The 23,053-nt window shown below is 41.0% G+C and overlaps 2 protein-coding genes and 1 non-coding gene across 3 annotated transcripts; all 3 read left to right on the top strand.

Moving 5' to 3' along the window:
- The first annotated feature begins 9,256 nt into the window (after nucleotides 1-9,256).
- MOS (MOS proto-oncogene, serine/threonine kinase) lies at nucleotides 9,257-10,300 on the top strand. Its single transcript, XM_063131307.1, has one exon. It carries the CDS (start codon nucleotides 9,257-9,259, stop codon nucleotides 10,298-10,300), a length of 1,044 nt encoding a protein of 347 aa, XP_062987377.1.
- Nucleotides 10,301-18,598: 8,298 nt separating this feature from the next.
- Nucleotides 18,599-21,837, top strand: RPS20 (ribosomal protein S20). Its single transcript, XM_063129842.1, has 4 exons — nucleotides 18,599-18,724; nucleotides 20,217-20,316; nucleotides 20,999-21,072; nucleotides 21,606-21,837. Exons 1-4 carry the CDS (start codon nucleotides 18,722-18,724, stop codon nucleotides 21,786-21,788), a joined length of 360 nt encoding a protein of 119 aa, XP_062985912.1. The 5' UTR covers nucleotides 18,599-18,721; the 3' UTR covers nucleotides 21,789-21,837.
- LOC134402045 (small nucleolar RNA U54) lies at nucleotides 20,867-20,932 on the top strand. Its single transcript, XR_010025694.1, has one exon. It is a non-coding gene; the product is annotated as a small nucleolar RNA U54 (small nucleolar RNA).
- Nucleotides 21,838-23,053: the final 1,216 nt, after the last annotated feature.

The following is a 23,053-nucleotide window of genomic DNA, read 5'->3' as shown; positions in this document are numbered from 1 at the left end:
ATGCATTCTCTTGCAGCAGCATTTTGGCCCAGCTGGGCGCTCCTTGGTGCGGGGCTTGCCGCAGCCGTTAAACCCTCCCTCCTCCCTCCCCGATCCCATTGGATTCCCAGGGGGCACTGGGCATGAGTTTGTGGAACCAAGGGGGCGGTTACCTGAAAAAGTTTGGGAACCACTAGTCTAGATGTTGGACTGTCCTAGCCAGTTCTTTCTAATATGGCAGTAGAATGGTGCTGAACACAGTAATGTCCAGACCGTTATGTTTCCATGGGTATGAAAAGGTGCTCCCAGGTGGAAGAATCCTAGTGCTAGAAGACATAATGCAGCTATTTAATCTTTTTTTCTTAATGGATTTCTGTGGTAAGAAAAATTATGGAAGACACTGTTGGTAAATATGGGAGGATTATGAGTGGAAGACACCTGCCATCTTCTTTTGCCAAACTACATCACTACAAAATAAAGAACACCCAACTTTTTTTTTTTTTGTACACAAATGCCTACTTCAGCAACTGTACCAACTGTACACAAATACCTACTCCAGCAACTGTGGGAGAGGATGTGACCATATCAGTTAAAATTCAGGTTGGTATCCTATTTTTACTGATACCACTGCAAGATACTAACACAAGGGACCAGAAAACGTCTGGTGTGCTGGATGAAGAAATCTGATACAGCTGGATACCTTATAATCCCTGATACTTGTGTTCTCCCTTGCTTTCTCCATCACTGCCTCATTTACTGCTGTGGCGTGTGAGAGAGTGAAACACAACTGAGAAGACACTTTTCTCATTTTGCAGAAGGATTTAGATAACATAGGAGTCTCCCAGTCTGCACAAAAAGCCCTGTAATTCCATAGCTTCAAGTCCCCATCCTGAAGACTGCTGAGTCCTCAGTTCACTGAATGTGATGAAGACACATGGGGTGGGGAAAGAAGAGTGCAGATCCTACATAGGATACAAATCTAAATATGTTTCTCATGATCACAGCAAAACAGTACTGAAATACTAGAAATCAAATTAAGCTTTTAAATGGTTCATTTCAAAATTGTTCTTTAAGCAAATCACATTTGTGCAGGCAAAAAGGAAAGGTTGCCCCCTTGTGTAGACAGATTGTATTACACTTTTTTGTTAACAGTAAGCATACAGTACATGAAGAAAGTTATAGTGAGTTGTGCAAAATACAATGTTTAACCAATTCCCTGTAAGCCAGATATTTGTCAATGTCAACCACAGCCTTTGGCATAAACTTGTCCGTCATTCTTCCAAAATTAACTAAAAATTATGCTACTTTGCATTAAAAGTATTTATTCTGGCTTCTCTCAGCTTAACATTTATAAACTTTTTAATAACTTTGAGGTAACAATTTGTAAAAAAGCTATCTCTAAAATAAACCCATAGCAGTTTTCCAGCTTAATTTGTTGGTACCAATAAAATATTAAATCTAGATGATAGGTGTGTGGGTGTTTTTTTTACTGTCATGTGCACTCTCTTGCTATATCTAGCATTTAACAGCAAGATCTCAGGAGAGTCTGGAAGCAAATAAACAGTCTCTTTCATTCTAAATAAATAATATATCCTTCCAGCCATAAATAAGAGCAACTTATAACTAAAAATATATACTTAAAATACTAAACAACAACGAACATTAACACACACACCCAATATACAATCAAGCAGAAGAGGAAATCCAAATAGTTGTCACAACAATACATATATATATATATATATATATATATATATATATATATATATATATATATATATTACCACCTAAAAACCACGAGAGAGAAGGCCAACTCAGCCTCTCTAGAAAGGGACTTCCATAGCCTGGGCTGCACAAGTGGCAGGGCCCGGTCCTGTGTCCCAACCAATCAGACCTCTGAAGCCAACAGAATGTGGAGTAAGGTCTTGGATGATCAATGTAGTTGGTAGGCAGGTTCAGGTGGGAGGAGACAATCCTTTAGATATCCTAATCCACAACCATTTAGGGCATTTAAAGTGAGTACCATTAATTTGAATTATGTCTTGAAACCAGCAGAAAGCCAGTGCAGATTAAACAAACTGGAATAATACACTTTAAAAAATGAGATCCAGAGATAACTCTGGCAGCTCCATTTTGCACCAGCTGCAATTTCTGAATGCTTTTCAAAGACAACCCTGCATAGAACGCATAGCAGTAATCTAATCTGGATATGACCAAGGCATGCATAACGGTAGCTCAATATGCTTTATCTAGGAAGGGACATGGTGCAGCATCCAAAACTTTGCAAATGTACTTTATCTGTACTCCACCCTGAGATTTATCTGCACGCTGCCCTGAGATCCTAGTGATAAAGGGCGGGATACAAATGTTTTAAATAAATAAATAAATAAAAATACTTCTGGGCAAATCTACTAACTGGCCATGCAGGAGCAAAGATAGATCTAGGAGCATCACAAATTGCAAAGCGGATTTTCAAGAGGAGTGCAATCCTGCTCTGTGCAGGTTGTACATCTGATCGCGAATTAGCTTTCCTAATTTGAGTAACAGGACCTCTGTCTTGTCTTGATGAAGCCTCCACCACTGCATCCAGACATAGGTTCAGAAGCTCCACAACTTCCTTGGCATTAGATGGAAAGGAGATAACTGGATGTCATCAGTTTTTTGTTGTGTTAGATATTGCATAGCTGACACTTGGAATTGTATTTGTAGTGTAATGAAGCTATCAATACCTACTAGTCCTGATGGCTATATGCTACCTCCAGTATCAGGCAGTATGCCTATGTACATCAGTTGCTGGTAAACATGGGTGGGAGGGTGATGTTGTACTCGTGTCCTGTTTGTGGGTTTCCTGTGAGCAGCTGGTTGGCCACTTTGTAAAAGAATGCTTGACTAGATGGACCCATGGTCAGATCCAGCATGGCTCTTCTTACATTCTTATCCAACATCACACCAGCAAAAGGGACAATTTTGAGAGATTCCCCCTCAGCCCCCTGCCTCCCGTGCCACAGCCCAGCCCGTTTAGGAGGGTTCTCCAGCTACAGGAAAGGGGTTTTGGGTGGCCTGTGGGCTGCCAGGGGAAGAAGAGGGTCGGGAAATCACCCTCCATGAACTCTCTTCTGCCTGGGCAATGTTGGACACAACTCTTCACACTGAACCTCAGCGGAGCTTACTTCTGAGTAAATGTGCTTGGAATCAGAAAACACATATTCTTAGAACACACTAGACTATTAATGGTGTCTAGCATTTATATGGATTACACTAGGGTAATAGAATTGCTTCACATTATCTTGCAGCTTGATTGGATCTTTGTTTATCAGAAGCCCTCTTATTTTAATGAAATCTAGTCTCAAGTAAATGTGAATAAGATTACAGCCTCAATCATCCTTACAATAACCCTGTAAGGTAGGTTATTATTGCTGTCCTCATATTTGTTTTATTAATTAATTACATTTCTATACCAGCCAATAGCTTATGCTCACTGGGCAAGTACAAGTACAGCATAAAAACAATATAAAATATCAGTGGCAAAATCTATAGTGGTTTGTGAGTTATGGTTGAACTGAACACAAAAAAGCTGGGAAATCGTTTTTTTCAGCCCTAATGCCAGACCCCTTTCTCAAACCACAACACGCCTTGGGCAAAGGGACCAGCACACATATGGCAAGTGATGAAGGCAGGAGCCCACTGGGATATACACGTGATTATTGAATCACAGAGCTCTGGGTCCTGTGAGATATTATGCATGCCGTCAGAGCTGCCCCCTAAAAATAAAAGGTTGAAACTACAGTATAAAAGTACAACCAGAATACAACCTAGCAGCAATGCAGAGATTTAAACTTCAGTAACAAATTAAAACAGCAGCTCTAAAAGACTAGAATGCTAAAATTCCTGGGAAAATAAAAAGGTCTTCCACTGGCGCCAGAAAGAGTACAAAGTAGGCACCAGGTGAACCTCTCTAAGGAGCTCATTCCACAACTGAGATGCTACAGCAGAAAAGGCCCTCTTTCTGGTAGCCACCTGCCTCACGTCGTTTGGCAGGGGCTCTTGGAGAAGGACCACTGAAGATGATTTAGGGTCCGGGCAGGTACATATGGCAGAAGACAATATTTCCAATAACCTGGCCCCAAGGCATTTAGGGGTTTAAATGTTAATACCAGACTTTGACACAGACATGGACTGGCAGCCAGTGCAGCTGGAAAAATACAAGCATAATATTGGAAATGTAAGGGAGAAGACTGAGCCTTAGAAAGTGAGTCACCTAATGCCACATATAGTTTCCTGGCTAAAGTGAAATTTGATCCAGGCCTTCATGGCACACAGCACAGACTCTTAGCCAGTAAACTACACACCAGCTCTAACAGAGCAAGTGAATACTGTGTAACACTGAGCAATTGTATAAGAGATCTACTGTAAGTATATATGTTATGGCCAATTAATTATTAAAAATGCTGCAATTTTTCAACTGTATTATCATTACCAGACATTTCTTTATTATATCTCCAATTCTGTTTGGTCTTAGAGAATCCTTGGGTAATAAAGAATAGGTAAAGCAAAACATATTGCTCATGAGCAAAGTCAGAGAACAATTTCAAAAGTTTAGCTCTATGAATTCAGAAATTGTATCAGGCACTGAACCTTCCTTTTATCTATAGACATGAACTTGTGGGTGGAATTTAGGGCACCTAGTAAGCACTAGGCATGTGCTCCGCTCCGATTAGGAGCGGAGAAGCAGTAGCGGATTGGCCTGCTTCGCCTTACCCAGAGGCAGAGTAGAAGCGGACCACGGACCCCTAGAAGCAAGGTGAAGAGAAGCGACCATTTTTCGGAGCTCCTAGTTCAGGCGGAGCGCTCCGGTCGCCATCTTGAAAACATTTTGCCATAGGATTGCATTGCGGGAAATAATCGCGCATAACTAGGTTGTTTTTGAAGCTATGTTCTGGAAATTCTTGTGCACAGAGAGTCGTGGATGGGGGTCATTTTGAGACTACTCTCACCTCTCTGCGTCGTGCGGGTCGCGTGCTATATTTTTTAAAAAATAGGGTCAACAAACATTACAAACGGACAGCGCGGGTCAAACGGAGGTTTTCGCCCTTAGGATTGCATTGCGGAAAACAATCGGGGATAACTGGGTTGATTTTTAAGCTATCGTTCTGGAAATTCTTGTGCACAGAGAGTCGTGGATGAGGGTCATTTTGAGACTACTCTCACCTCTCTGCGTGGTGCGGGTCGCGCGCTAGAATTTTTTAAAAAATCGGCGGGAAAAATACCGTTTTCAAAGGGCTGAGGGGCAGAGTCAGCTCCCGGTCATGATCACATGATCCCAAAGTTAGAGGAGGGCATAGGCAAAACGGGTAACTTGGGATTCTGGGAAACTTCTCTTTCTTCATCTGAACGGACTTTTCCCAGTGTTTTTTAACACAGTAGCCCCACCAAATGCACAAACACAACCTGAAATCATATACTAAGCCAAGAATAAGAGATAGAAACACAGCACTGCTACCCACCCTAACTTTGGGGAACAACTGAAAAGATGTGGTGCAAGGGGATGAGCTCCCCTAGGGCATCTCATCGTGGACGTGCCCCCACTCTCTCCTGTACTGGAAGGCCATTAGAGCCTTCCAAAGAGAGTAAAACGGTGGAGCAATGCCTATCATGAGTCGAAGTGAGCGTTTACTTCTTAGTGGTGGAGCGATGCCTATTATGAGTTGAAGTGAGCGTTTACTTCTCAGAGCTCTTGGTGAAGCAATGGCTGTCTTGAGTTGAACTGGCAGCTGCTTCCCTCTCCCCCGGGCACGTCCCCCTATTACTGGTAAAAGACAGATATAGCCTTTTTTTAAAAGTTCTTCTTGTTGTTTATTCAGCAACACTGCTGCTTTTAATTCCACCCCTCCTTCGTTTATTTGTTTATTTATTCCATTTTATATGCATTACTGGCTTATCCTTGGCTCACTTCCTTATGCCCCCAGAAATGCCAGCTGCATGCCTGCCTGCCTTCCCTCCCTCCTCCCCTGCCCACCTCGCAGGGATGTTGTGTGTGTGTGGCTTTGACTCAGGGGAGAAGTCCTTCCTGTGCTCACTTGGAGTTTTGGAAGTTCCAAATTTTGCAGGTTTAAGCCCCGCCAAAAAACAGGGGATGATGGGACTGCCTTGAGTCTCGGTGTGCGGCGTATGTATCCCTGGATAAGCTGTCATGGTGGTGAGTTTGAGGGTTTTTTTTAATGTGCAAAATTGACGGAGCTATGGAAAGGGGTGTTGGATTTTCATAAATTCCCCAAAAATCAGGGGATGATGGGACTGCCTTGAGTCTCGGCGTGCGTATGTATCCCTGGATAAGCTTTCATGGTGGCGAGTTTGAGGTTTCTAACGTGCAAATTGACGGAGCTATGGAAAGGGGTGTGAATGGGGTGCCCGATTTTCAAAAATTCCCCAAAAATCAGGGGATGATGGGATTGCCTTGAAACTTGGCATCCATGTGGACACATGGATAAGCTATCATGGTGCCAAGTTTGAGGTTTCTAACGTGCAAATTGACGGAGCTATGGAAAGGGGTGTGAATGGGGTGCCCGATTTTCAAAAATTCCCCAAAAATCAGGGGATGATGGGATTTCTTTGAAACTTGGCGTGCGTGTGTATACCCCCATGAGGTGTCATGGTGCCAAACTTGAGGTTTCTAACTTAAACAGAAAAAAAGTTGTATCATTTTTTAGCTTTCAATGCAAGCCTATGGGGGGGAAACGGAGCTCCGATCCGGATCCGGAGCTCCGAGCGGAGCGGAGCGGAAGTGGGCGGGGCAGGGGCAGGGCGAAGCGGCCCGCTCCGAAAATCGCAGATCTGCAAGTGAAGCGGAGCGGGGGGTCCATGCACACCCCTAGTAAGCACTGTGTGTGCGTGCACACGTGCGCCATGCCATCTCTGTAGCTTTATACCATTCCAGATAAAATTCAACCAAGAGCTGCAGACCCCCACTCTAGACATGAATGCTAGGTACTTCCTTATGCCTGTGTTACATCACAATCAAGGTGAACTTTTGTTCCTAATCATCTGAAAGTCCCATGTACACAAAGTGAATATACACAGTCTTCGTTATTAGCAGTTGATCTAGAAAAAAAACAGAAAATACTACTTAAGTTATTTCATCACATCATTATATTTAGTGTTCATTGTCTGGTAAAATCTGCATAGAGCCAGCATAAATGCAGTCCTTTGGCTGCAGTGTGATGTCAACTATGTCTGACTAGAATGTCTGATTGTGTAACATCCAAGGAACATAACAGATGTTGAACCCTGATAATGAATTCTATGTAGAATTTTATGAGGTTTCATTCTGAGATAATGGCAAAGTGGGAAAATACTCTTATTGAATCAGCCCAAAGAAAAGAACATCTCAAAAGAAAAGGCGGAACGAGAATTGAGTGCTATTTATGGAATGAATCTTACAAATATACTGTAATGCAAGTGTTAAGAGGTGGTCTAGAAAGCGCTTACATGATAAATTGTTCATTCTGTGCCTTTACATATGCTGTGTAAGAAACTGAACTAGATGAATGAATTGGCCTTTTGAAATCAGTTTGCTGCTATACAGACACTAAACCAGCTCAATTATTAGGTAAGGAGTGGTGCAACTAGATTGCAAGAAAAGCAGCTAATAGCAGAGGTTTTGGTGAGGATTTTCTCCAAAATCTAAAAATTGTGAGTTTCTCTGGGAAACATAGGACAGAATTCAAGTATAGTTTAAAGACAACATTGAAAGGTTAGGAGGTAAAAGTTCTCATGGGGTTTGTAAAGTTCAATATAAGTGGCTGGAGAAGACATCTATTTCATTTGTTCCTTATTTATTTAAAGTGTTCTTATCCCACTCTACAGCCAAATAGATTCCCAGAGTGGCTTATATTTAATCAGTAAAACAAGATGTGCATAGGAGCCCAGCCTGAGTTTGGAAGTTTATTCTTTCCAGGGAAAAGTTTCAGGTGAAAAGGTTAAGAACTGGGAGGGTGTCTGGATGCTTTGAGAGCCCTGTGGTGGCTGTGCAGTGGTGTGGCATCAGTTGTACAATGCAGCAGCCACCTTGCAGCCGTTCCGGGGCTTTCCAGCAAAGCTGCAAATTTCCCTGACTTTTTCGCTGGAACGAGGCAAGTACGGTGCAGCCACTGTCTAGCCTAGCTCCGGCGTTGCAGCACAGGCGTTCCTGGGCAGATGGCAATCCCTGATTGGTTGCCTTCCGTTGTATTAAAAAAAAACTTACAGATTGGAGGACAAAACTAGATGTTATAATAAGCACAAGTGGCCCTTGTTTGCTTAGTTTTTATTAATAAGTAGCTGCAGGGAGCTCAGTCCAGATAGGGATCCTGGGATGGGGGAGAGATGTAACTCTTTGTCCTGTGTGAAGTTCTAAACTGGATTGGTTCCTCCACTCCGCAGTTCCTATTTGCCCCTTGGGGAAATTGTTATTAGCATCGACAGTTGCTGTTTTTGTAGTATGTAGGTGTCACTGAAGAAACTAACTCCAATAAAATTTCAAGCAGATGAATGACCATTCCTTTTTTTGATTTCATCAGGACTACTCAGAACAAAGTAGTTTGAAGAATAATTTTAGGGCAGTGTGTCCACGTATTCAATAAAACTGGATAATCCCCATTATTCAGGACTAAATAGCTCTGTAGGGTTTTCACTTTCTTCTGGTAATATTCTTGTGCCTTTAACCTGCTGCACAATAGGCAGAAATCCAATAGTTGCACTTATTCCTGGCATTGACAATGCAGTGACTGTTGAATTTCTGCCTGTTGTGCAGCTTCATCTGTTGTGCAGATACAGAAACTATGCCAAAAGAGGAGAGCCTATATTTCTATTGTATTTATTTTAATGTAACTAAGGAAAGCAAAACAAAGGGCTAGAATACCATATGGGGTTAACGTAAGACCTAAATCCTAAGGGCTGCTACTAAGAATACTTACTAGGCAGTATTTCCTATTAAGGTGAGTGGGCCTTCTTTCTAAGTAAACAGTTTTAGAATTGTGCTGTAAGTGTGTTTAGGATTAGGGCTGTAATATAATTTTCTTTAAGTCCAAATTAATAGGGAGTGATTATTAAATTGGTTGTCATCTGAAACTGATTAGAGTTTGAAGTTCCTCAGCTGAAATCAGATGCAGTCATTTATGAGAAGGGAAAGGGAACATGGAAGTCAAAGAAGAACAGACTCAAGAAAGTTAATTTTTGGAAGTTTTATATTTTCTGTTTGTTACTCCTTATCTCTAGAAGTTACTCCTTAGTCTAGATAATTATGCCATCCCCTCTTCCTCTTAGTCGTCTTCTTCATCTGGAATTTTCTCCTACTGTGAATGCACGACCTTGCAGTAGTCCCCTGCTGTTTCCTACCAAAGGTGAAAAGCTCTTTTGGGGGGAAGGTCTTTCTCCAAGGGCTCGTCGGCTACCCCCTCGTCTAGCTTGGTGTACTATAGACTGGGATCAGTTGCGTCTGTTGCAACCCCTAGGCTCTGGTGGCTTTGGTTCTGTCTACAAGGCCATTTACCATGGAGCTACAGTGGCTGTAAAGCAGGTGAAGAAATGCAGTAAGAATCATTTGGCATCAAGGCAGAGCTTCTGGGCAGAACTAAATGTGGCATGTCTTGACCACAACAATGTGGTGCATGTAATAGCTGCCAGCACATGTACCCCTGCCAATCAGGATAGTTTGGGCACTATAATAATGGAATATGTAGCTAACAGCACTCTGCACCATGTTATCTATGGGACTGGCAGTATGACAGCAAAAAGGAAGAATGATGGATGTGGCCATATGAGTTTGAGCATAGCTCAGGCTCTGAATTACTCCTGTGACATTGTGGCAGGCTTAATCTTCCTTCACTCCCAGTTGATTGTGCATCTGGATTTAAAACCTGCTAACATATTCATCACAGAACAAAATGTTTGCAAGATTGGAGACTTTGGATGCTCCCAAAAGCTAGAGGATGCTGCATTATCAGGCCTACAACGTTGTCAACAAGGTGGAACATACACCCACCGTGCTCCTGAACTTCTTAAAGGTGAGAGAGTTACTCCCAAGGCAGACATTTACTCTTTTGCCATCACCTTGTGGCAAATGGTTACACAACAAGAGCCTTATGTGGGTGAGCGCCAGTATATACTCTACTCTGTGGTAGCTAATAACCTGCGCCCATCTCTGACTGCAGCTGTGTTTAGAGAATCAGTCACTGGCCAACGACTTGAGAACACAATTGGAAGCTGTTGGAGAGCTGATGTAGCACAGCGTCCTAGTGCAGAACTTCTCTTCGATGATCTTCACTCCCTGTCCCTAATAGTATAATTTTTTTTTGTCTCTCTTCAGTTTTATTGCTACTCATCTTCTTGCTTGCTTAATTGGTGTATGTTATTTCTCTGACTCTTCTCAGTATTCAGAAGAAGCTTCAAAAAAAGGATATTGATGATCAAATAAATAAAGTTCTTAACAGAAAATTTGTAGGCTTGAGTGTTCATCTCCAAAGAATATTAACATCCACATAGGCTGGGGAGTCATAAGCCAAAAAAATGCTGAAGATCTAAGATGTAGGTTGCTATATACATTTAGGTGAGAGTGAGACCCATTAAAGTCCATGGGGCTTCTCAGTAAAAATGCATACAATTTAATGTGTCTACAGTTTAATGTGTATAAAGAAAAATGTTTGTTCTTTCCTTCTCTTTGAAAATGGTAGTATTTCTTTACATGTAAACTGAGCTAGAAATATGGAAGCTCCCTAATTTCTACACTCTTTCTTAATATTTGTGAGCCAAGGTGACTTGATTTCAAGGGTAAGAACAGGGGCACAAATACTGCATGGATACGTATTAAGTGATCCATAATTTTTTACAAACTTGTAAAGGAGCCATATATACTTTTTAAAATATATATATATATATATATATATATATATATATATATATATATATATGAATATATTATCTCACTCTCTCCAGCTTAGTTACTCCCTCCAGTTGTCCAACACCAGATGGTACACTTACAGCATGTCCACTCAGAAGTAAACCCTGTTGATATCAATGTGGTTTACTTCTAGGTAAGTGGATTGCAGATTTGCTTAGATATAGTTTGTGTAAGACAAATACAATTGTTTCACACCAGTTTAAGTTTAAATATGTAGTGATTGATTTCATAGACTAATTAATACTCAAGTATTATTTCCCTTTCTTATTTGGAGGGGGAAAAGAGAGGAGTTTAGATTATTTTCATATTTTCTGCCACAATTTGAATTATAAACATTTCTGTTCTGTGAATATGATTGTTTCAAATAAGATCATTTTTGCTGAAATTACAAGACTTAATTACAAGACTCATGAACACATTTATAAAGGAGTATACCCCACTGAGCACAGTAGGGCTTACTTCAAAGGAAACATATATAGAATTCCCAATACTATTATTGACAGTATACTTCAGTTTATTTTCCTTTGCACTTCTAATTGGAATTACCAGGGATAAAATTTAGGATTTGTGAAAAGTCTATCTGGCCTTGGCCTATGTAACTCACCTTTTGCTGACCAGAGTCTGCAATGTAAATAATTTTAGCACCTATGGACATGCAAAACATTAACTTCCAATAGCGATAATGCAAGCAAGTTTGGCTATGCATTCATGGCTATGTGCTTTTGATCTGTGCAATGTGATATGCCCCATGGCTAGTGAGATGGTGATGGAACCTAAGATCTGATAATATTGGGACAATCGCTCAGGTGGACTGAGAACACAAGTAATAGTTTGGTTTAATTTTGTTTCCTTTTAAATGTTAGGTGAGTGTATACAACTGACATCCAGTGGAAAATGTTTTTCTCTATGGCTATTGTAAATTTTATGCCACATTGTTCTTCCTAACATTTTTTTTAAACATTACTACTTAATTTTAAAAAATGTTAACCATTGGGCCCATGTTTATTTATACTACATGCTAGCACATCTTCAAGTCCTGCTTTTCATATCTATGTTTGCAGGGGGGTGGGGGTGGGGAGAACCTGTATGCCAAAAAATGTATTTGACTTTATTTGGAAAAAAATACATATTCAAAGCTACTACTGAGAACATGCCGCTCCATCCCAGTTATGGCCACAGTTGAGAGACATCCCAGGTGTTCCAGGAGTGTGCATTATGGCTTTTCCCCTTCTCTTCAAGTATTTTGAACTGCTTTTAGAATTTTCCACACTTCCAAGAGACTTGTCATGTGCTGCTGTTTTGGAGATGGGGTAGGGATAATTATTTTGCTTTCTGTATTATGGCTATGGTAGTAATTGTTATGAATAGATTTTGGCTTAATGTACATAAATATGCATAATGAAGTGTTTTAGGAACAGAGCAGGGAGCAACTGCAGTGCCCATTCTTGCATTAAGAAGAGCTTGTTTCCAATAGAATCAAGTTTTGCCAAGTGACTGTTTTATTTGTTGCAAGCTTAAGATATAAGTAAGTTTTTAAATAGCTCTCACAACTGTATCTATTTAAACAATATTCCAAATTTTTTTTTGTAAAAACAAACCAAAGGTATCTCTTTACTAAACTTTACCAAGGGCTAACTGTCATCTTCACCCTGTGGGGAAGAAGGAGTTGTTGCTCTGCCCCTCCATTGGGAAATGAGAGAGCGGAGCAGGGCCTTCCCACCAGCCTGAACTTCATTTCTTTTTATTTTCTCCCTCTTCCCTCCCCATCCCCTTTTCCTTGTGTGTCATGTCTTTTTTAGAATGTAAGCCTGAGGGCAGGGACTGTCTTCTTTACTAATCAATTGTAAGCCACTCTGGGAGCCTTTTTGGCTGAGGTGCAGGATACAAATACTCTAAATAAAAAACTTGTGCCTAATACTTTCCATGTAACTATAGTGTTTGTCTGACAGAAAATCAGTTTCTTACCATATCTAAAATATTTGCCTCAAAATTGGTACATACATTCTGAAAAATGTTGTATTTGGCAACTGGATGTTCATAATAAACAACAAAGATACATACATCATGTTCTTAAGGTACCACAAGGAAACTTCCCACTATAAACAAATACTCTTGAGCTCAGCCTTGTTTGTATTTCTATGAAAGAAATAACAAAAACTCAGAAATGTACTAGTACCATGCTGCAGTTGCAATAACATGAAATCACATGTACTGAGTTACACACTTGCTTCTCATCAATTCATTACTGTCTCTTTATGTCACACAGTATGAATACAACATGTACAGCACCATGTACATTGATGGTGCTATATAAATAAATAATAATATTAATAATAATAATGTACTGTTCATTGTATTTCATAGAAGTGCTACTCCTAATTATCTGTGTATGCTGACTGTAAGCGATTAGCAATAGATGTGATTAGTGTTCTGTGTGTTGTGAGATAACTGTGAGTAATGGAATATATTCTTGAAAATAAGGGGAAACCATTCTTGGAAATGGAACAAGGTTGCCACAAGTAGGTCAGGCAAGTAAAGGAACCAGAAAGCTGCTTAGCTTACCCAGAATGTTTTCATCTAGGTGTTACTGGTGTTAATGGCAAACCAAACTCCATTGGGAAAAGTAGGAACAGTGGTGTGACCAGGTCCAAAGTTAAAGATGAGGTCATCAGCATCATTGGGATTATAAAAGACAGATTCTGGCCTGCTTGCATTGGGTGCCTATACGTTTCCGAGCCCAATTCAAGGTGCTGCGTTTAACCTATTAAGCCTTACACAGCTTGGGACCACAATACCTGACGGAATGCCTCTCCCGACATGAACCTATCCGCTCACTGTGCTCTACATCTAAGGTCCTCTTCCTCCGAGTGCTTACTCCAAGGGAAGCTCGGAGGATGGCAACAAGGGAGAGGGCCTTTTCAGTGGTGGCCCCCCAATTATGGAATGATCTCCCTGACGAGGCTCGCCTGGCGCCAACATTGTCATCTTTTCAGCACCAGGTTAAGACCTTTCTCTTCTCCCAGGCATTTAACAGTATTTAACAATATGAGTGGAGTTTGTTTGTTTTAACGGACCCCAAAATAGCTGTTTTTATAAGGATACTGTTGTTTTTATGTTTTTAAACTTTGTATATTTGTTTTTAATGTTTACTGTTTTTAACTTTTGTAATCCACCCAGAGAGCTTCGGCTATGGGGTGTTATATAAATACAATAAATAAATAAATAAATAAATAAATAAATAAATAAAAAAGGCCAGGATTTTATTAGTTTGATAGAGGGAGCCTGGGAGAATGAAAAGCCTACTATGATTACCTAAGCTCTACAAGCCATACTTGCAGCTATAAGTTCTTAATGATGACTGCTTTGTTGGTTGAGAGGAGCAAAATTTTAATTTTGCTAATAAATATGCTAGCCATGATTTCTATGATTTTAATCATTCTAATTGCATTGTATGTGTTTTGCTTGTTTTATCATTGCAGTTTTGTTAATCTCTGATACTGTTTGAGCAATAAATATATTTTGTGGTACAATTTTGAGTTATTTGGTTTGCAAGAAGTTTCAGGGACTACTGCACATAAATTAATTCTTGAAGCCCAAACACTTGGTAAAGATTTGTAAATGTATCACTGAGTGATACATTAAAGTATTCTCTCTTAATCTGGTGACTCTCAGTTATACCTATTCATGTTTGGGAAACAAGCTAGTCAGATAGAGCGAGAAGAAGCTACTTGTCTCATATTCACATAAGCATAGGCCTGAGAACAGCACTGTCTAGGTAGTTCAGTTATGGATCTACTGCAAAACTCAGCTTTCCAAAATGGTTAAAGCAGCATGTTTTATCTTTCCTTCTAACTAGTAGTACAATTTAAGTTCACTTTAAAAAATAATTGTATTAAGTTGGCAACCCTAGTAGAAAGAGTTCTCCAAAACGATTCAAATATTCATATTAGTGTAGAATTTCTATGGGGATATATAATGAAATATTTTATTAGAATATTACACCAACTTCTTTACTTTAATTTGAAAATTTGTTAGCCACCTTTAGCTGCCTAGGTAGCCTTCAAGTAGAAATGAAAACTGGCTGTACTGTGTGGCCAACATAGCAACTATAAATGTTGTAGTCAAAAGAAGAAGAAAAGTCAGAACTATCTAATTTCAGCCATTAGTTGGTGCAGTTAAAGAACAGCACTTTATCTGGGGGAAGAGTATGGAGACTCAGGTCTACTTAGACATCCTATTACCTAATAATATATTTATGGAGTGGATTGCAATTATGGCCTGGACAATAACCAGAAGACCAAATAGAAATGATGTATATTTCCCCCTATTCTTCCTTTTCTACTTCAGTTTTTACCTAAAGCAGCCACACAGACTGTAATTTGGAGCAGGAGATTCTCCCAAAGGGAGAAGGGTTTCTTCTGCACCTTGATTCCTTCATGAGCATAAAGCAGCTGGGGTGAACCACTTCAGCTAAACCACTTGAGGCAAAGGTGCAAGAAGCCCTCCTTCCATGTTTGTCGTCCCCCACCCCCGCCATTTCATTCTGTGGGTGTTTTAGGTTAAAAAGGAGGGAGGAAAGCCAAAAACCACAATTCAGAATTACTTTGACTTCCTTGCTTATTGAGTACTTATATTTTAAAGATTTCTAGGAGCAGTATGAAGCTAAATGATGCTGCAACCTACTATATTCAGGTATCAATCCAATGTAATCATACTGGGAGTCCCATTGAACTCAGTAGGGGTGGGGTGGGGTTTACTTCTGACTAAACAAGAATAAGATTGTGCTGTAAAGGATCAATCTAATAAAATTAATGCACAGAGCTCTTTGAACTGTCTACAGTGAAATATGTTTGTTTTCTTTTTCCTTGGGATAACTGAGGCAAAGAGCCATGCTGGATCAAATGAAGGGTCCATCTAGTCCAGCATTCTGTTCCCACAATGATCAACCAGCTGTTGACCAGGAACCCACAAGCAGGAAACAAGTGCAACAACACCTCCACACCCATGTTCCCCAACAACTGGTGCACGCAGGCTTACTGCCTCTGATACAGGAGGTAGCACATAGCCATCAGGACTAGTAGCCACGGATAGCCTTCTCTTTAAGGAATTTATCTAATCCTTTTAAAATTATGCAAATTGGTGTCTGCCCAGCTTCCTCCCTGCCCTTCGCCCCCAGCCGCTCCCTCCTAGCTGTTTTTATATATCCTGTTGATTAGCAACACAAAGTTCTTCTCATAACTCAGAACCTCCAGCATGTCATAGCTCAGAACCTCCATGCCACGCATTGCCCCTGATGATCATCTGAATAGGTTCTTTTGAGGAAAATATTATAGGGCAGGTGTAGTTATCTACCACTTACCTTGTCTGTTACAATGGAAGAAACTGAGTTGTATCCAACTGTGTCTGACCACCAGAATTCCCCATGTGCCCCCAAACCTGCTCTGGAGGATTGGGGAAAGCCTGGGGGGGGGGAGGGTTTGATTTCAGGGACTGGAGACAAAGGGAAAGTCCTGTTGTGCATGTGGAAGTCCACTCACATGATGTTGGCTGGAACGTAGAATATGGTGTCCATATTGAAGTTTTATAGCCCCCATGAACATATTGAAAGTGTTTACTTTTAAGGTTATGTAAATCTCTATATAACATAATTAAAAGTATTAAATGTAACTTTAAATACAGGCTTACAGAGTTAATAAAACTGGTACACGCCTAGTAGCCTGATAGATGTAAAGATGAAGATGCTTGAAAGAAATAATCTAATTTCAAGGTGAGGTTGAATCTGAGGAAGAATAAAGTTAAATGTACTATGAGAATGGTGCAAAAATAGGGGGATCTATTGATGTGGTTTAGCCTGTCCTGTTCCTTAATGTTCAGAACCTTCAAAACAATGTGCCTGCTGTGCTTAGCTCTGTATTTGTCTTTTAAAACATCCATTAAAAACACATTCCTTTTAAAAAGTAAGTATTCACATAATGCTAAAGCAAGGATGGCGTACACGTGGCCCTCCAGATGTTGCTAGACTGCAACTCCCCTATACTATTGGTTATGCTGGCTAGGGCTAATATGAGTTGCAGTCTTGTGACATCTGGAGTGCCACGTGTTCCTCACTTGTATGCTAAACCATAGTTTATAGCCAAACCAGCCAATGACTGGGATACACTGAAGAGTCTACACTGAAGAAAACATCAAACTGAACATTTTGAACAATACAAATGTAGACAAGAACATTTTTACCAACTCCGCCTTTAAAAAGGGTGGGGGTTCACGATGTAAGAGTGTGATCCATACTTTCATATTCTTCATGGTAGATAACTGTAATGGCTAAACTGAACAATACATTAAGGGTGCAATCCTATGCATATTTAGACAGAAAAAAGGCCTACAGCTCCCAACATCGGTCAGCCATGCTTCGAATTGTGGGATTTTTTTAATGTCAATATGCATAGGATTGCACCCTTTATGTATTGTTCAGTTTAGCCTTTACAGATATTTCTTGGGTTCTTTGGTTTAAAAATAGCTGTCTTAGGGGAAGGATCACAATCTGTATTGGGGCTACAGTTGACCTTCCCCAGCCCCATCCTGCATTGTCTTCCTGTGAAATCTGCATCTTCTCTTCCCCACCCAGTTACTTACTCCTAATTGTGCATGCTTAGTCAGTAGTAAGTTTCATTAAGTTAGTGCTTCTAGATGGAGGGCTCCTAACACTATTAATTCGTAAGGACTGCACAGACATTCCATCTTTTTCTTAACAGATTGTCTGCAGTTACAAAGGATGGAAGTGATGAGCAAACATGGCAGGGTGACAAATGGAAGACGAGGACATCTGGACTCCCGATGACGTTAGCACTATAAAAGCCTTGTCTAGAAGCATCCTCTATTCCATTACAGACAGATCGGTAAACCAAGGATAGCTCTGAAGCGAAGTCCTCTTTGTGGAAATAACCCAATGTTTAAATCAGCAGTCCCATGCACACTTATTTGGGAGTAAGACCCATTGAATGCGGCGAGACTTCTGAGGATTGAGCTGCAACCCGGGAGCTTTCCTCCTCATACCAAAGTGTGATTACAGGGAGAAGGGGCTGGTTATAGCTACTCGCTGCTGGAATAAAGACACTAAAAAGAGGCTCCGGGGACAAGGCCCCTGCTGAATTCTAGCTCGATAGACAAAGACGGGCCTGGAAGAGATGCGTTGGGGCAGCACGGGCTAGGCTCAAGGAATGGACGGCTGGTGGGGTATCTGGGGCGGACAACAGGTTTACCCCTAGAATGGGGCTCTCATTCGGGCTCAAAACAGGAGGGCACGGCACTTCGGCGCAGCAGGAGGATTAAGGCTGCAATCCTATATACAGTTATATGGGAGCCGGTCCCACGGAAGTCAGTGTGGTTTTACTTCTGAGTAGACATGTACAGGATTGCACTGCAAGGGACCGTTTCTTTCCTCCCAGAGCTAAGAGGGGATTTCGGAGAATTCCCACACTTTCCTGCGGGACAACAGCTGCCCTCGCTTGAGTTCTGAGGAGCCACTTCCGCCTCTACGCCTCTACTCGGAAGGCGCCCGCTCACACGCAGCGCGCGCACGGGCCCACCTTTCCCTCCGCCCGCCTCCTGTGAACCAGTTCCGGGCCGAAGGGGAAGAGGCGGGGCGCGCCTTCGCGAGCCTATATAATTCGTGCCCTTCCCAGCAGCCTCCCTCTTCGTGCGTGCGTGCTTCGGCGTGGCGGTTGTTTCCTGGCTCACCGCTGTTCTCTGGGCCTCGCGTGCTCTCGCTTCGGCCAGGAATAAGTCGGTCAGGAAGGCTTCGCGGCGGCCATGGTGAGAGGGAGGGGAGGCGGGGGAAGTGGGCTCGTGCCGTTGGATCGCGGTGCAGCGAAAGTTTCGTTTAACGATCGCTTTTCACCCGCGCTTCCTCCCCGTCCTGTGCGCACGCGCCATGCCTCACCGCGTTGTTGTCTCGCTTCCCTCTGAACTCGCGGTTGCCCGAGTGATTCGGCCGCGGTTGGGCGTGCGCTTTTTGGCCTTCTCGCGCTTTCTCGCTCTTCTATTTTCCCTAGCGAAGAGGCCTCCGTGGTTGCTAGAAGCGTTTTCGCAGTTAACCTGAGGGAAAGGGGGAGAGGAATATACACTTAAACTTTTTCCCCCCTCAAGACGGTGTTGGCAATAGTAGTAAATGGGGGCATGTGTTGATTCGGAAAGCCCCTGACTTACTACTTCCCCGTTTTGATGCTCTTCAGTAGCTTCCCTGGTCAAGCTTTTGTGCCGCAGAGGCTCCAGTTCCCTGCACCCTCGGAAAGTAAATCCCATTGCACCAAGTGGGGCTGACTTTCAAGTAAACATGCATAGGAGAAGTATGCAAAAACAAACAAAAAACCTTCGATGAAAGTGGTGCTCTGTAAGTGCGGGCCGAAATAGTTAAATAAAGTGCATTGGGCTGTAAATAAAAGCAAGGCTGCTCTTCAAGTTCTTCATCTTGGTGGGGGAAGTTAACAGGGTGCTGATTGGAAAAGTCAGGTTGCTGTGCTTGTTCTCAACTCACAAATGCTTTTTCAATGCCAACCCAAGGACTAAATCAGCATAATCTTTCCCCCCTCCATTAGTGATGCTAACCTGACATAAATAATTGAATGAGCAGTGTCTGTATTTACCATAGCCAAACGTGAAATTTCACAGTAAATTAGATTTGCAAGATCTCAATTTCAAAAAAGAATGCATTTTGGCTGTCATATGGAACTTGCTGAAATTAGACATGCACAGAGCTGTGCTCTGAGAAGTTGGTTATGGTGCTCTCATGCTGTACAGATACATTTTAAGGAGGATAAATCCATGTTATGAAGCATGTTAACAGTTCTTTTAACAAACCTTTCATTCTTTTTTGTACCTAATCCTGATTACAAGATGCCAATCTGAAATGAAAATTGAGCTCTAGCTTCAGCAAGTTTGAAAGGTGGCCCTTCTATTGAGGAAATGCTCCAGAAATTGCCTCCCCATATGTGTTTGCTGTTCCATTGTACGGAACATCATTAAGTGTATCATTTTTTTACCAGTTGTAATGGTGGAGACAAGTGGGATTGAACTAAAACGTTCTTTGTATGAGTGTTAACCCTTCTCCCACAATCTTCTCTATTCGTGTTTGACAGATAGTGAGAGTTCTCAGTTGAGGGTCCCTCAGGTATCACTTAAACTTCAGCTGCAGTAGAACTCCTGAATATCCACAAGTCTTGTAGTATTCCTGAAAACATTTGAGATATGCAGCACTTGGCAAACATTTGAGTTTCAAATTCTCATTTTTGTGATCTCTTCATTCCAGGCATTTAAAGATACTGGGAAGGCACCTGTGGAACAGGAAGTAGCAATTCATCGAATCAGAATTACCTTGACAAGTCGCAATGTGAAGTCTCTAGAAAAGGGTAAGTAGAAAATTAGCCCAGCAATCCTAAATGCCCCATCCAAACTTCTGAAGTCTTTACAGACTGATCCTGTGCCCATTTAGGTGCACATGAGCCCATTGATTTCAGAGGGCCTAACTACATAATATTGAACCGTTAACATCAGTCATATTTAAAACTCAGGATTATATGCTTGATTAAATGGCTATGTTGTGTTAAGATCAGTGGACTACAGACTCACCTGTAAGTCCATGAGTTGTTAGCCTTGTTTTAAAGTCTTATTATGTTTAAGTGTTGATGTAGAGGTAAAAGCTTTTCTATGTTGAAACCATACAGTTCCTTTCTATATTTTGTGCACTTTTAGAAGTGCACATAATCTTCATCACATAATCCAGCTCAATTATATTCCATATTTGTAGCATGTACTTTGTTGAGTTCAAGCATGGCTTTACAAAAAACATGGACATATTTAGAAAAGAAACTGCCAATAAAATTAGTTTGCTACTTAGCATAAGTAGAATTTCTAACTGATAGAGTAGATAACTTTACACTAATTTTCCCCATATATAGTTGGCAATGAGGACAGGAATGTTAACTGAACTACTGTGATTACTCTATACGCTATTCTGAGCCAACAGTTAGCTGTTAAATTTTTATAGTGAGGAATATACAACTTTTTTTTAACCCTGTTGCATTTTTATAGTCTGTGCAGATCTGATCAGAGGTGCTAAAGAAAAGAACCTAAAAGTCAAGGGGCCTGTTCGCATGCCTACCAAGGTATGTAATTTGAATTAAATTGTAGTCCTGTTTGTTTAAAGATATGTTCTTTACTTATTACTCCATATATGATTTATAGTTTTTTTTCCAGATGCAAGATAGGCAGTGTAACCTCATTGGCCAAAATTTTGTTTGTTGTAGGGAATTTGTTCATGATAGTGATATCTCACGATGGAAGGAAGTTTTGGCCTCACCTACTCAAGGGATGAGTAACTTGCATCTTCTCACCATTACCTAAGCTGACTAGGGCTGATGGTAACTGTGGCCGTTCAGATGTTTTGGCCTGCAAGTTACTCCTCCCTGGAGTAGAGTAATAAACCTTAAAAAAAACCCAAAAAAGCCCCCATCCTCCAAAATATTTGATGGTAAAATTACGATGTGGGGAGTGCAAGATGGTACTGATAATGGATAGGGTTTACTTGTTCATGCAAGATGTACTAAAATACATTTAAGGATTTTAATTTCCATGTTGAATTATTCTAATTGAAATTTTCTATATGGTGATCAGCTGTTTTTATTTATTTAAATTTTAGACCCTGCGAATCACTACAAGGAAAACACCATGTGGTGAAGGTTCCAAAACCTGGGATCGTTTCCAGATGCGTATTCACAAGCGTCTCATCGATTTGCACAGTCCTTCAGAGATTGTCAAGCAGATAACATCTATCAGTATTGAGCCTGGTGTAGAAGTTGAAGTTACAATTGCTGATGCTTAAATGATTGTCATCTACTTCAATAAAAGTTGATAGCAACTTTTTAACTTTGCTCCTTGCTTGTAACAGTGTCTTGGCTTTAATTATGAAGAACTATAATGCTAAATAGCATTTGTCACAGTTTAAAGAGAGCCGTGGGTAGTTTGGAATGATTATGAAGAGCAGTGGTCTCTACACTTACATTGCTTTTTATATTGTATAAACAAAGCAATTGGCAACTCTCCCTCTGTTAACGATGGATGGGATAGAGTTGTGGGTCAAGCTTCTACTGGTGGTCATGTATAGTGTGGAACCTCTTTCAGTTTAAGGACTGAATAATATTTCAGAGGAACTCTCAGGGGCCTCGTTCTTGTGTTGAACAGGTCCAAGGGCAAAAAACAACCAGGATATTGTAGCTTAAAAGCTCTTACTGCTAGTAACTAAGCCTTAGGCATTTCAACCTTCTAGAATAGAGAAGATTGCACAAAACCTGAGAAACCAAACCCAGTTGGGCTGGATTGGGACCCTGGGCCTCAGCTTCTCCACCCCTGATGTATAGTCAAAATTGTAGCACTTCACATGCGATTTTAGAGCCAAGGACGTATTCTGTGATCTGGCTGCCTCCTGGTTCCAAATTTAATGTCTGTTCATTGGGCTACATTTGCTGTGAGGAAGATGTGGAAACTGCTATGCTAAGCAGTACATAGAATAATAGAATTATTGAGTTGGAAATGACCACAAGGATCATCTAGTCCAACCCTCTGCAATGTGTAAGAAAACCAATTAAACCATCCATGAGAGGTGGCAGTGCAGCCTCATAAAAACCTCCAGAGATGGATAAACCCACAACTTCCATAGGTAAACGGTTCCACAGTTGTACAGATCTTACTGTCAGGACGTTTTCCCCAAGTTCCTTTAGCCTGTCCTCACAGGGTATGTCCTCAAGGCCCTGTATCTAACTTATCAGATGTCCATCTGGAAATGTGCCCAGAATCTTACTCAATATTCTGGGTGTGGTCTCACTAGTGCTGAGTAGAGAGGAATAGGGACTTCATGTGTATTTGATATAATACAGATTGAAAATACCTTTCAAAATTTTATCAAGGTACCTATAGTTTGAGAATTCATCAAATGTAGTCTTCATGACTGCTAAAAATTGGCTTTGAATTAATCCTTGATAGCTGTCATTAGAGTAAAGAGCATAAGGCTAGATGGACTGTTCACTGTCTTATATGAGATCTTAAAGAGCAAAGAAGTACAGGGTAACAATTTTCAGTGAAAATACAGAT

This window comes from Elgaria multicarinata, chromosome 7, assembly GCF_023053635.1.
Source record: "Elgaria multicarinata webbii isolate HBS135686 ecotype San Diego chromosome 7, rElgMul1.1.pri, whole genome shotgun sequence".
Lineage (NCBI taxonomy): Eukaryota > Metazoa > Chordata > Lepidosauria > Squamata > Anguidae > Elgaria > Elgaria multicarinata.
The sequence above is the reverse complement of the archived record's forward strand: the minus strand, read 5'-3'. Positions and strand labels throughout refer to the sequence as shown.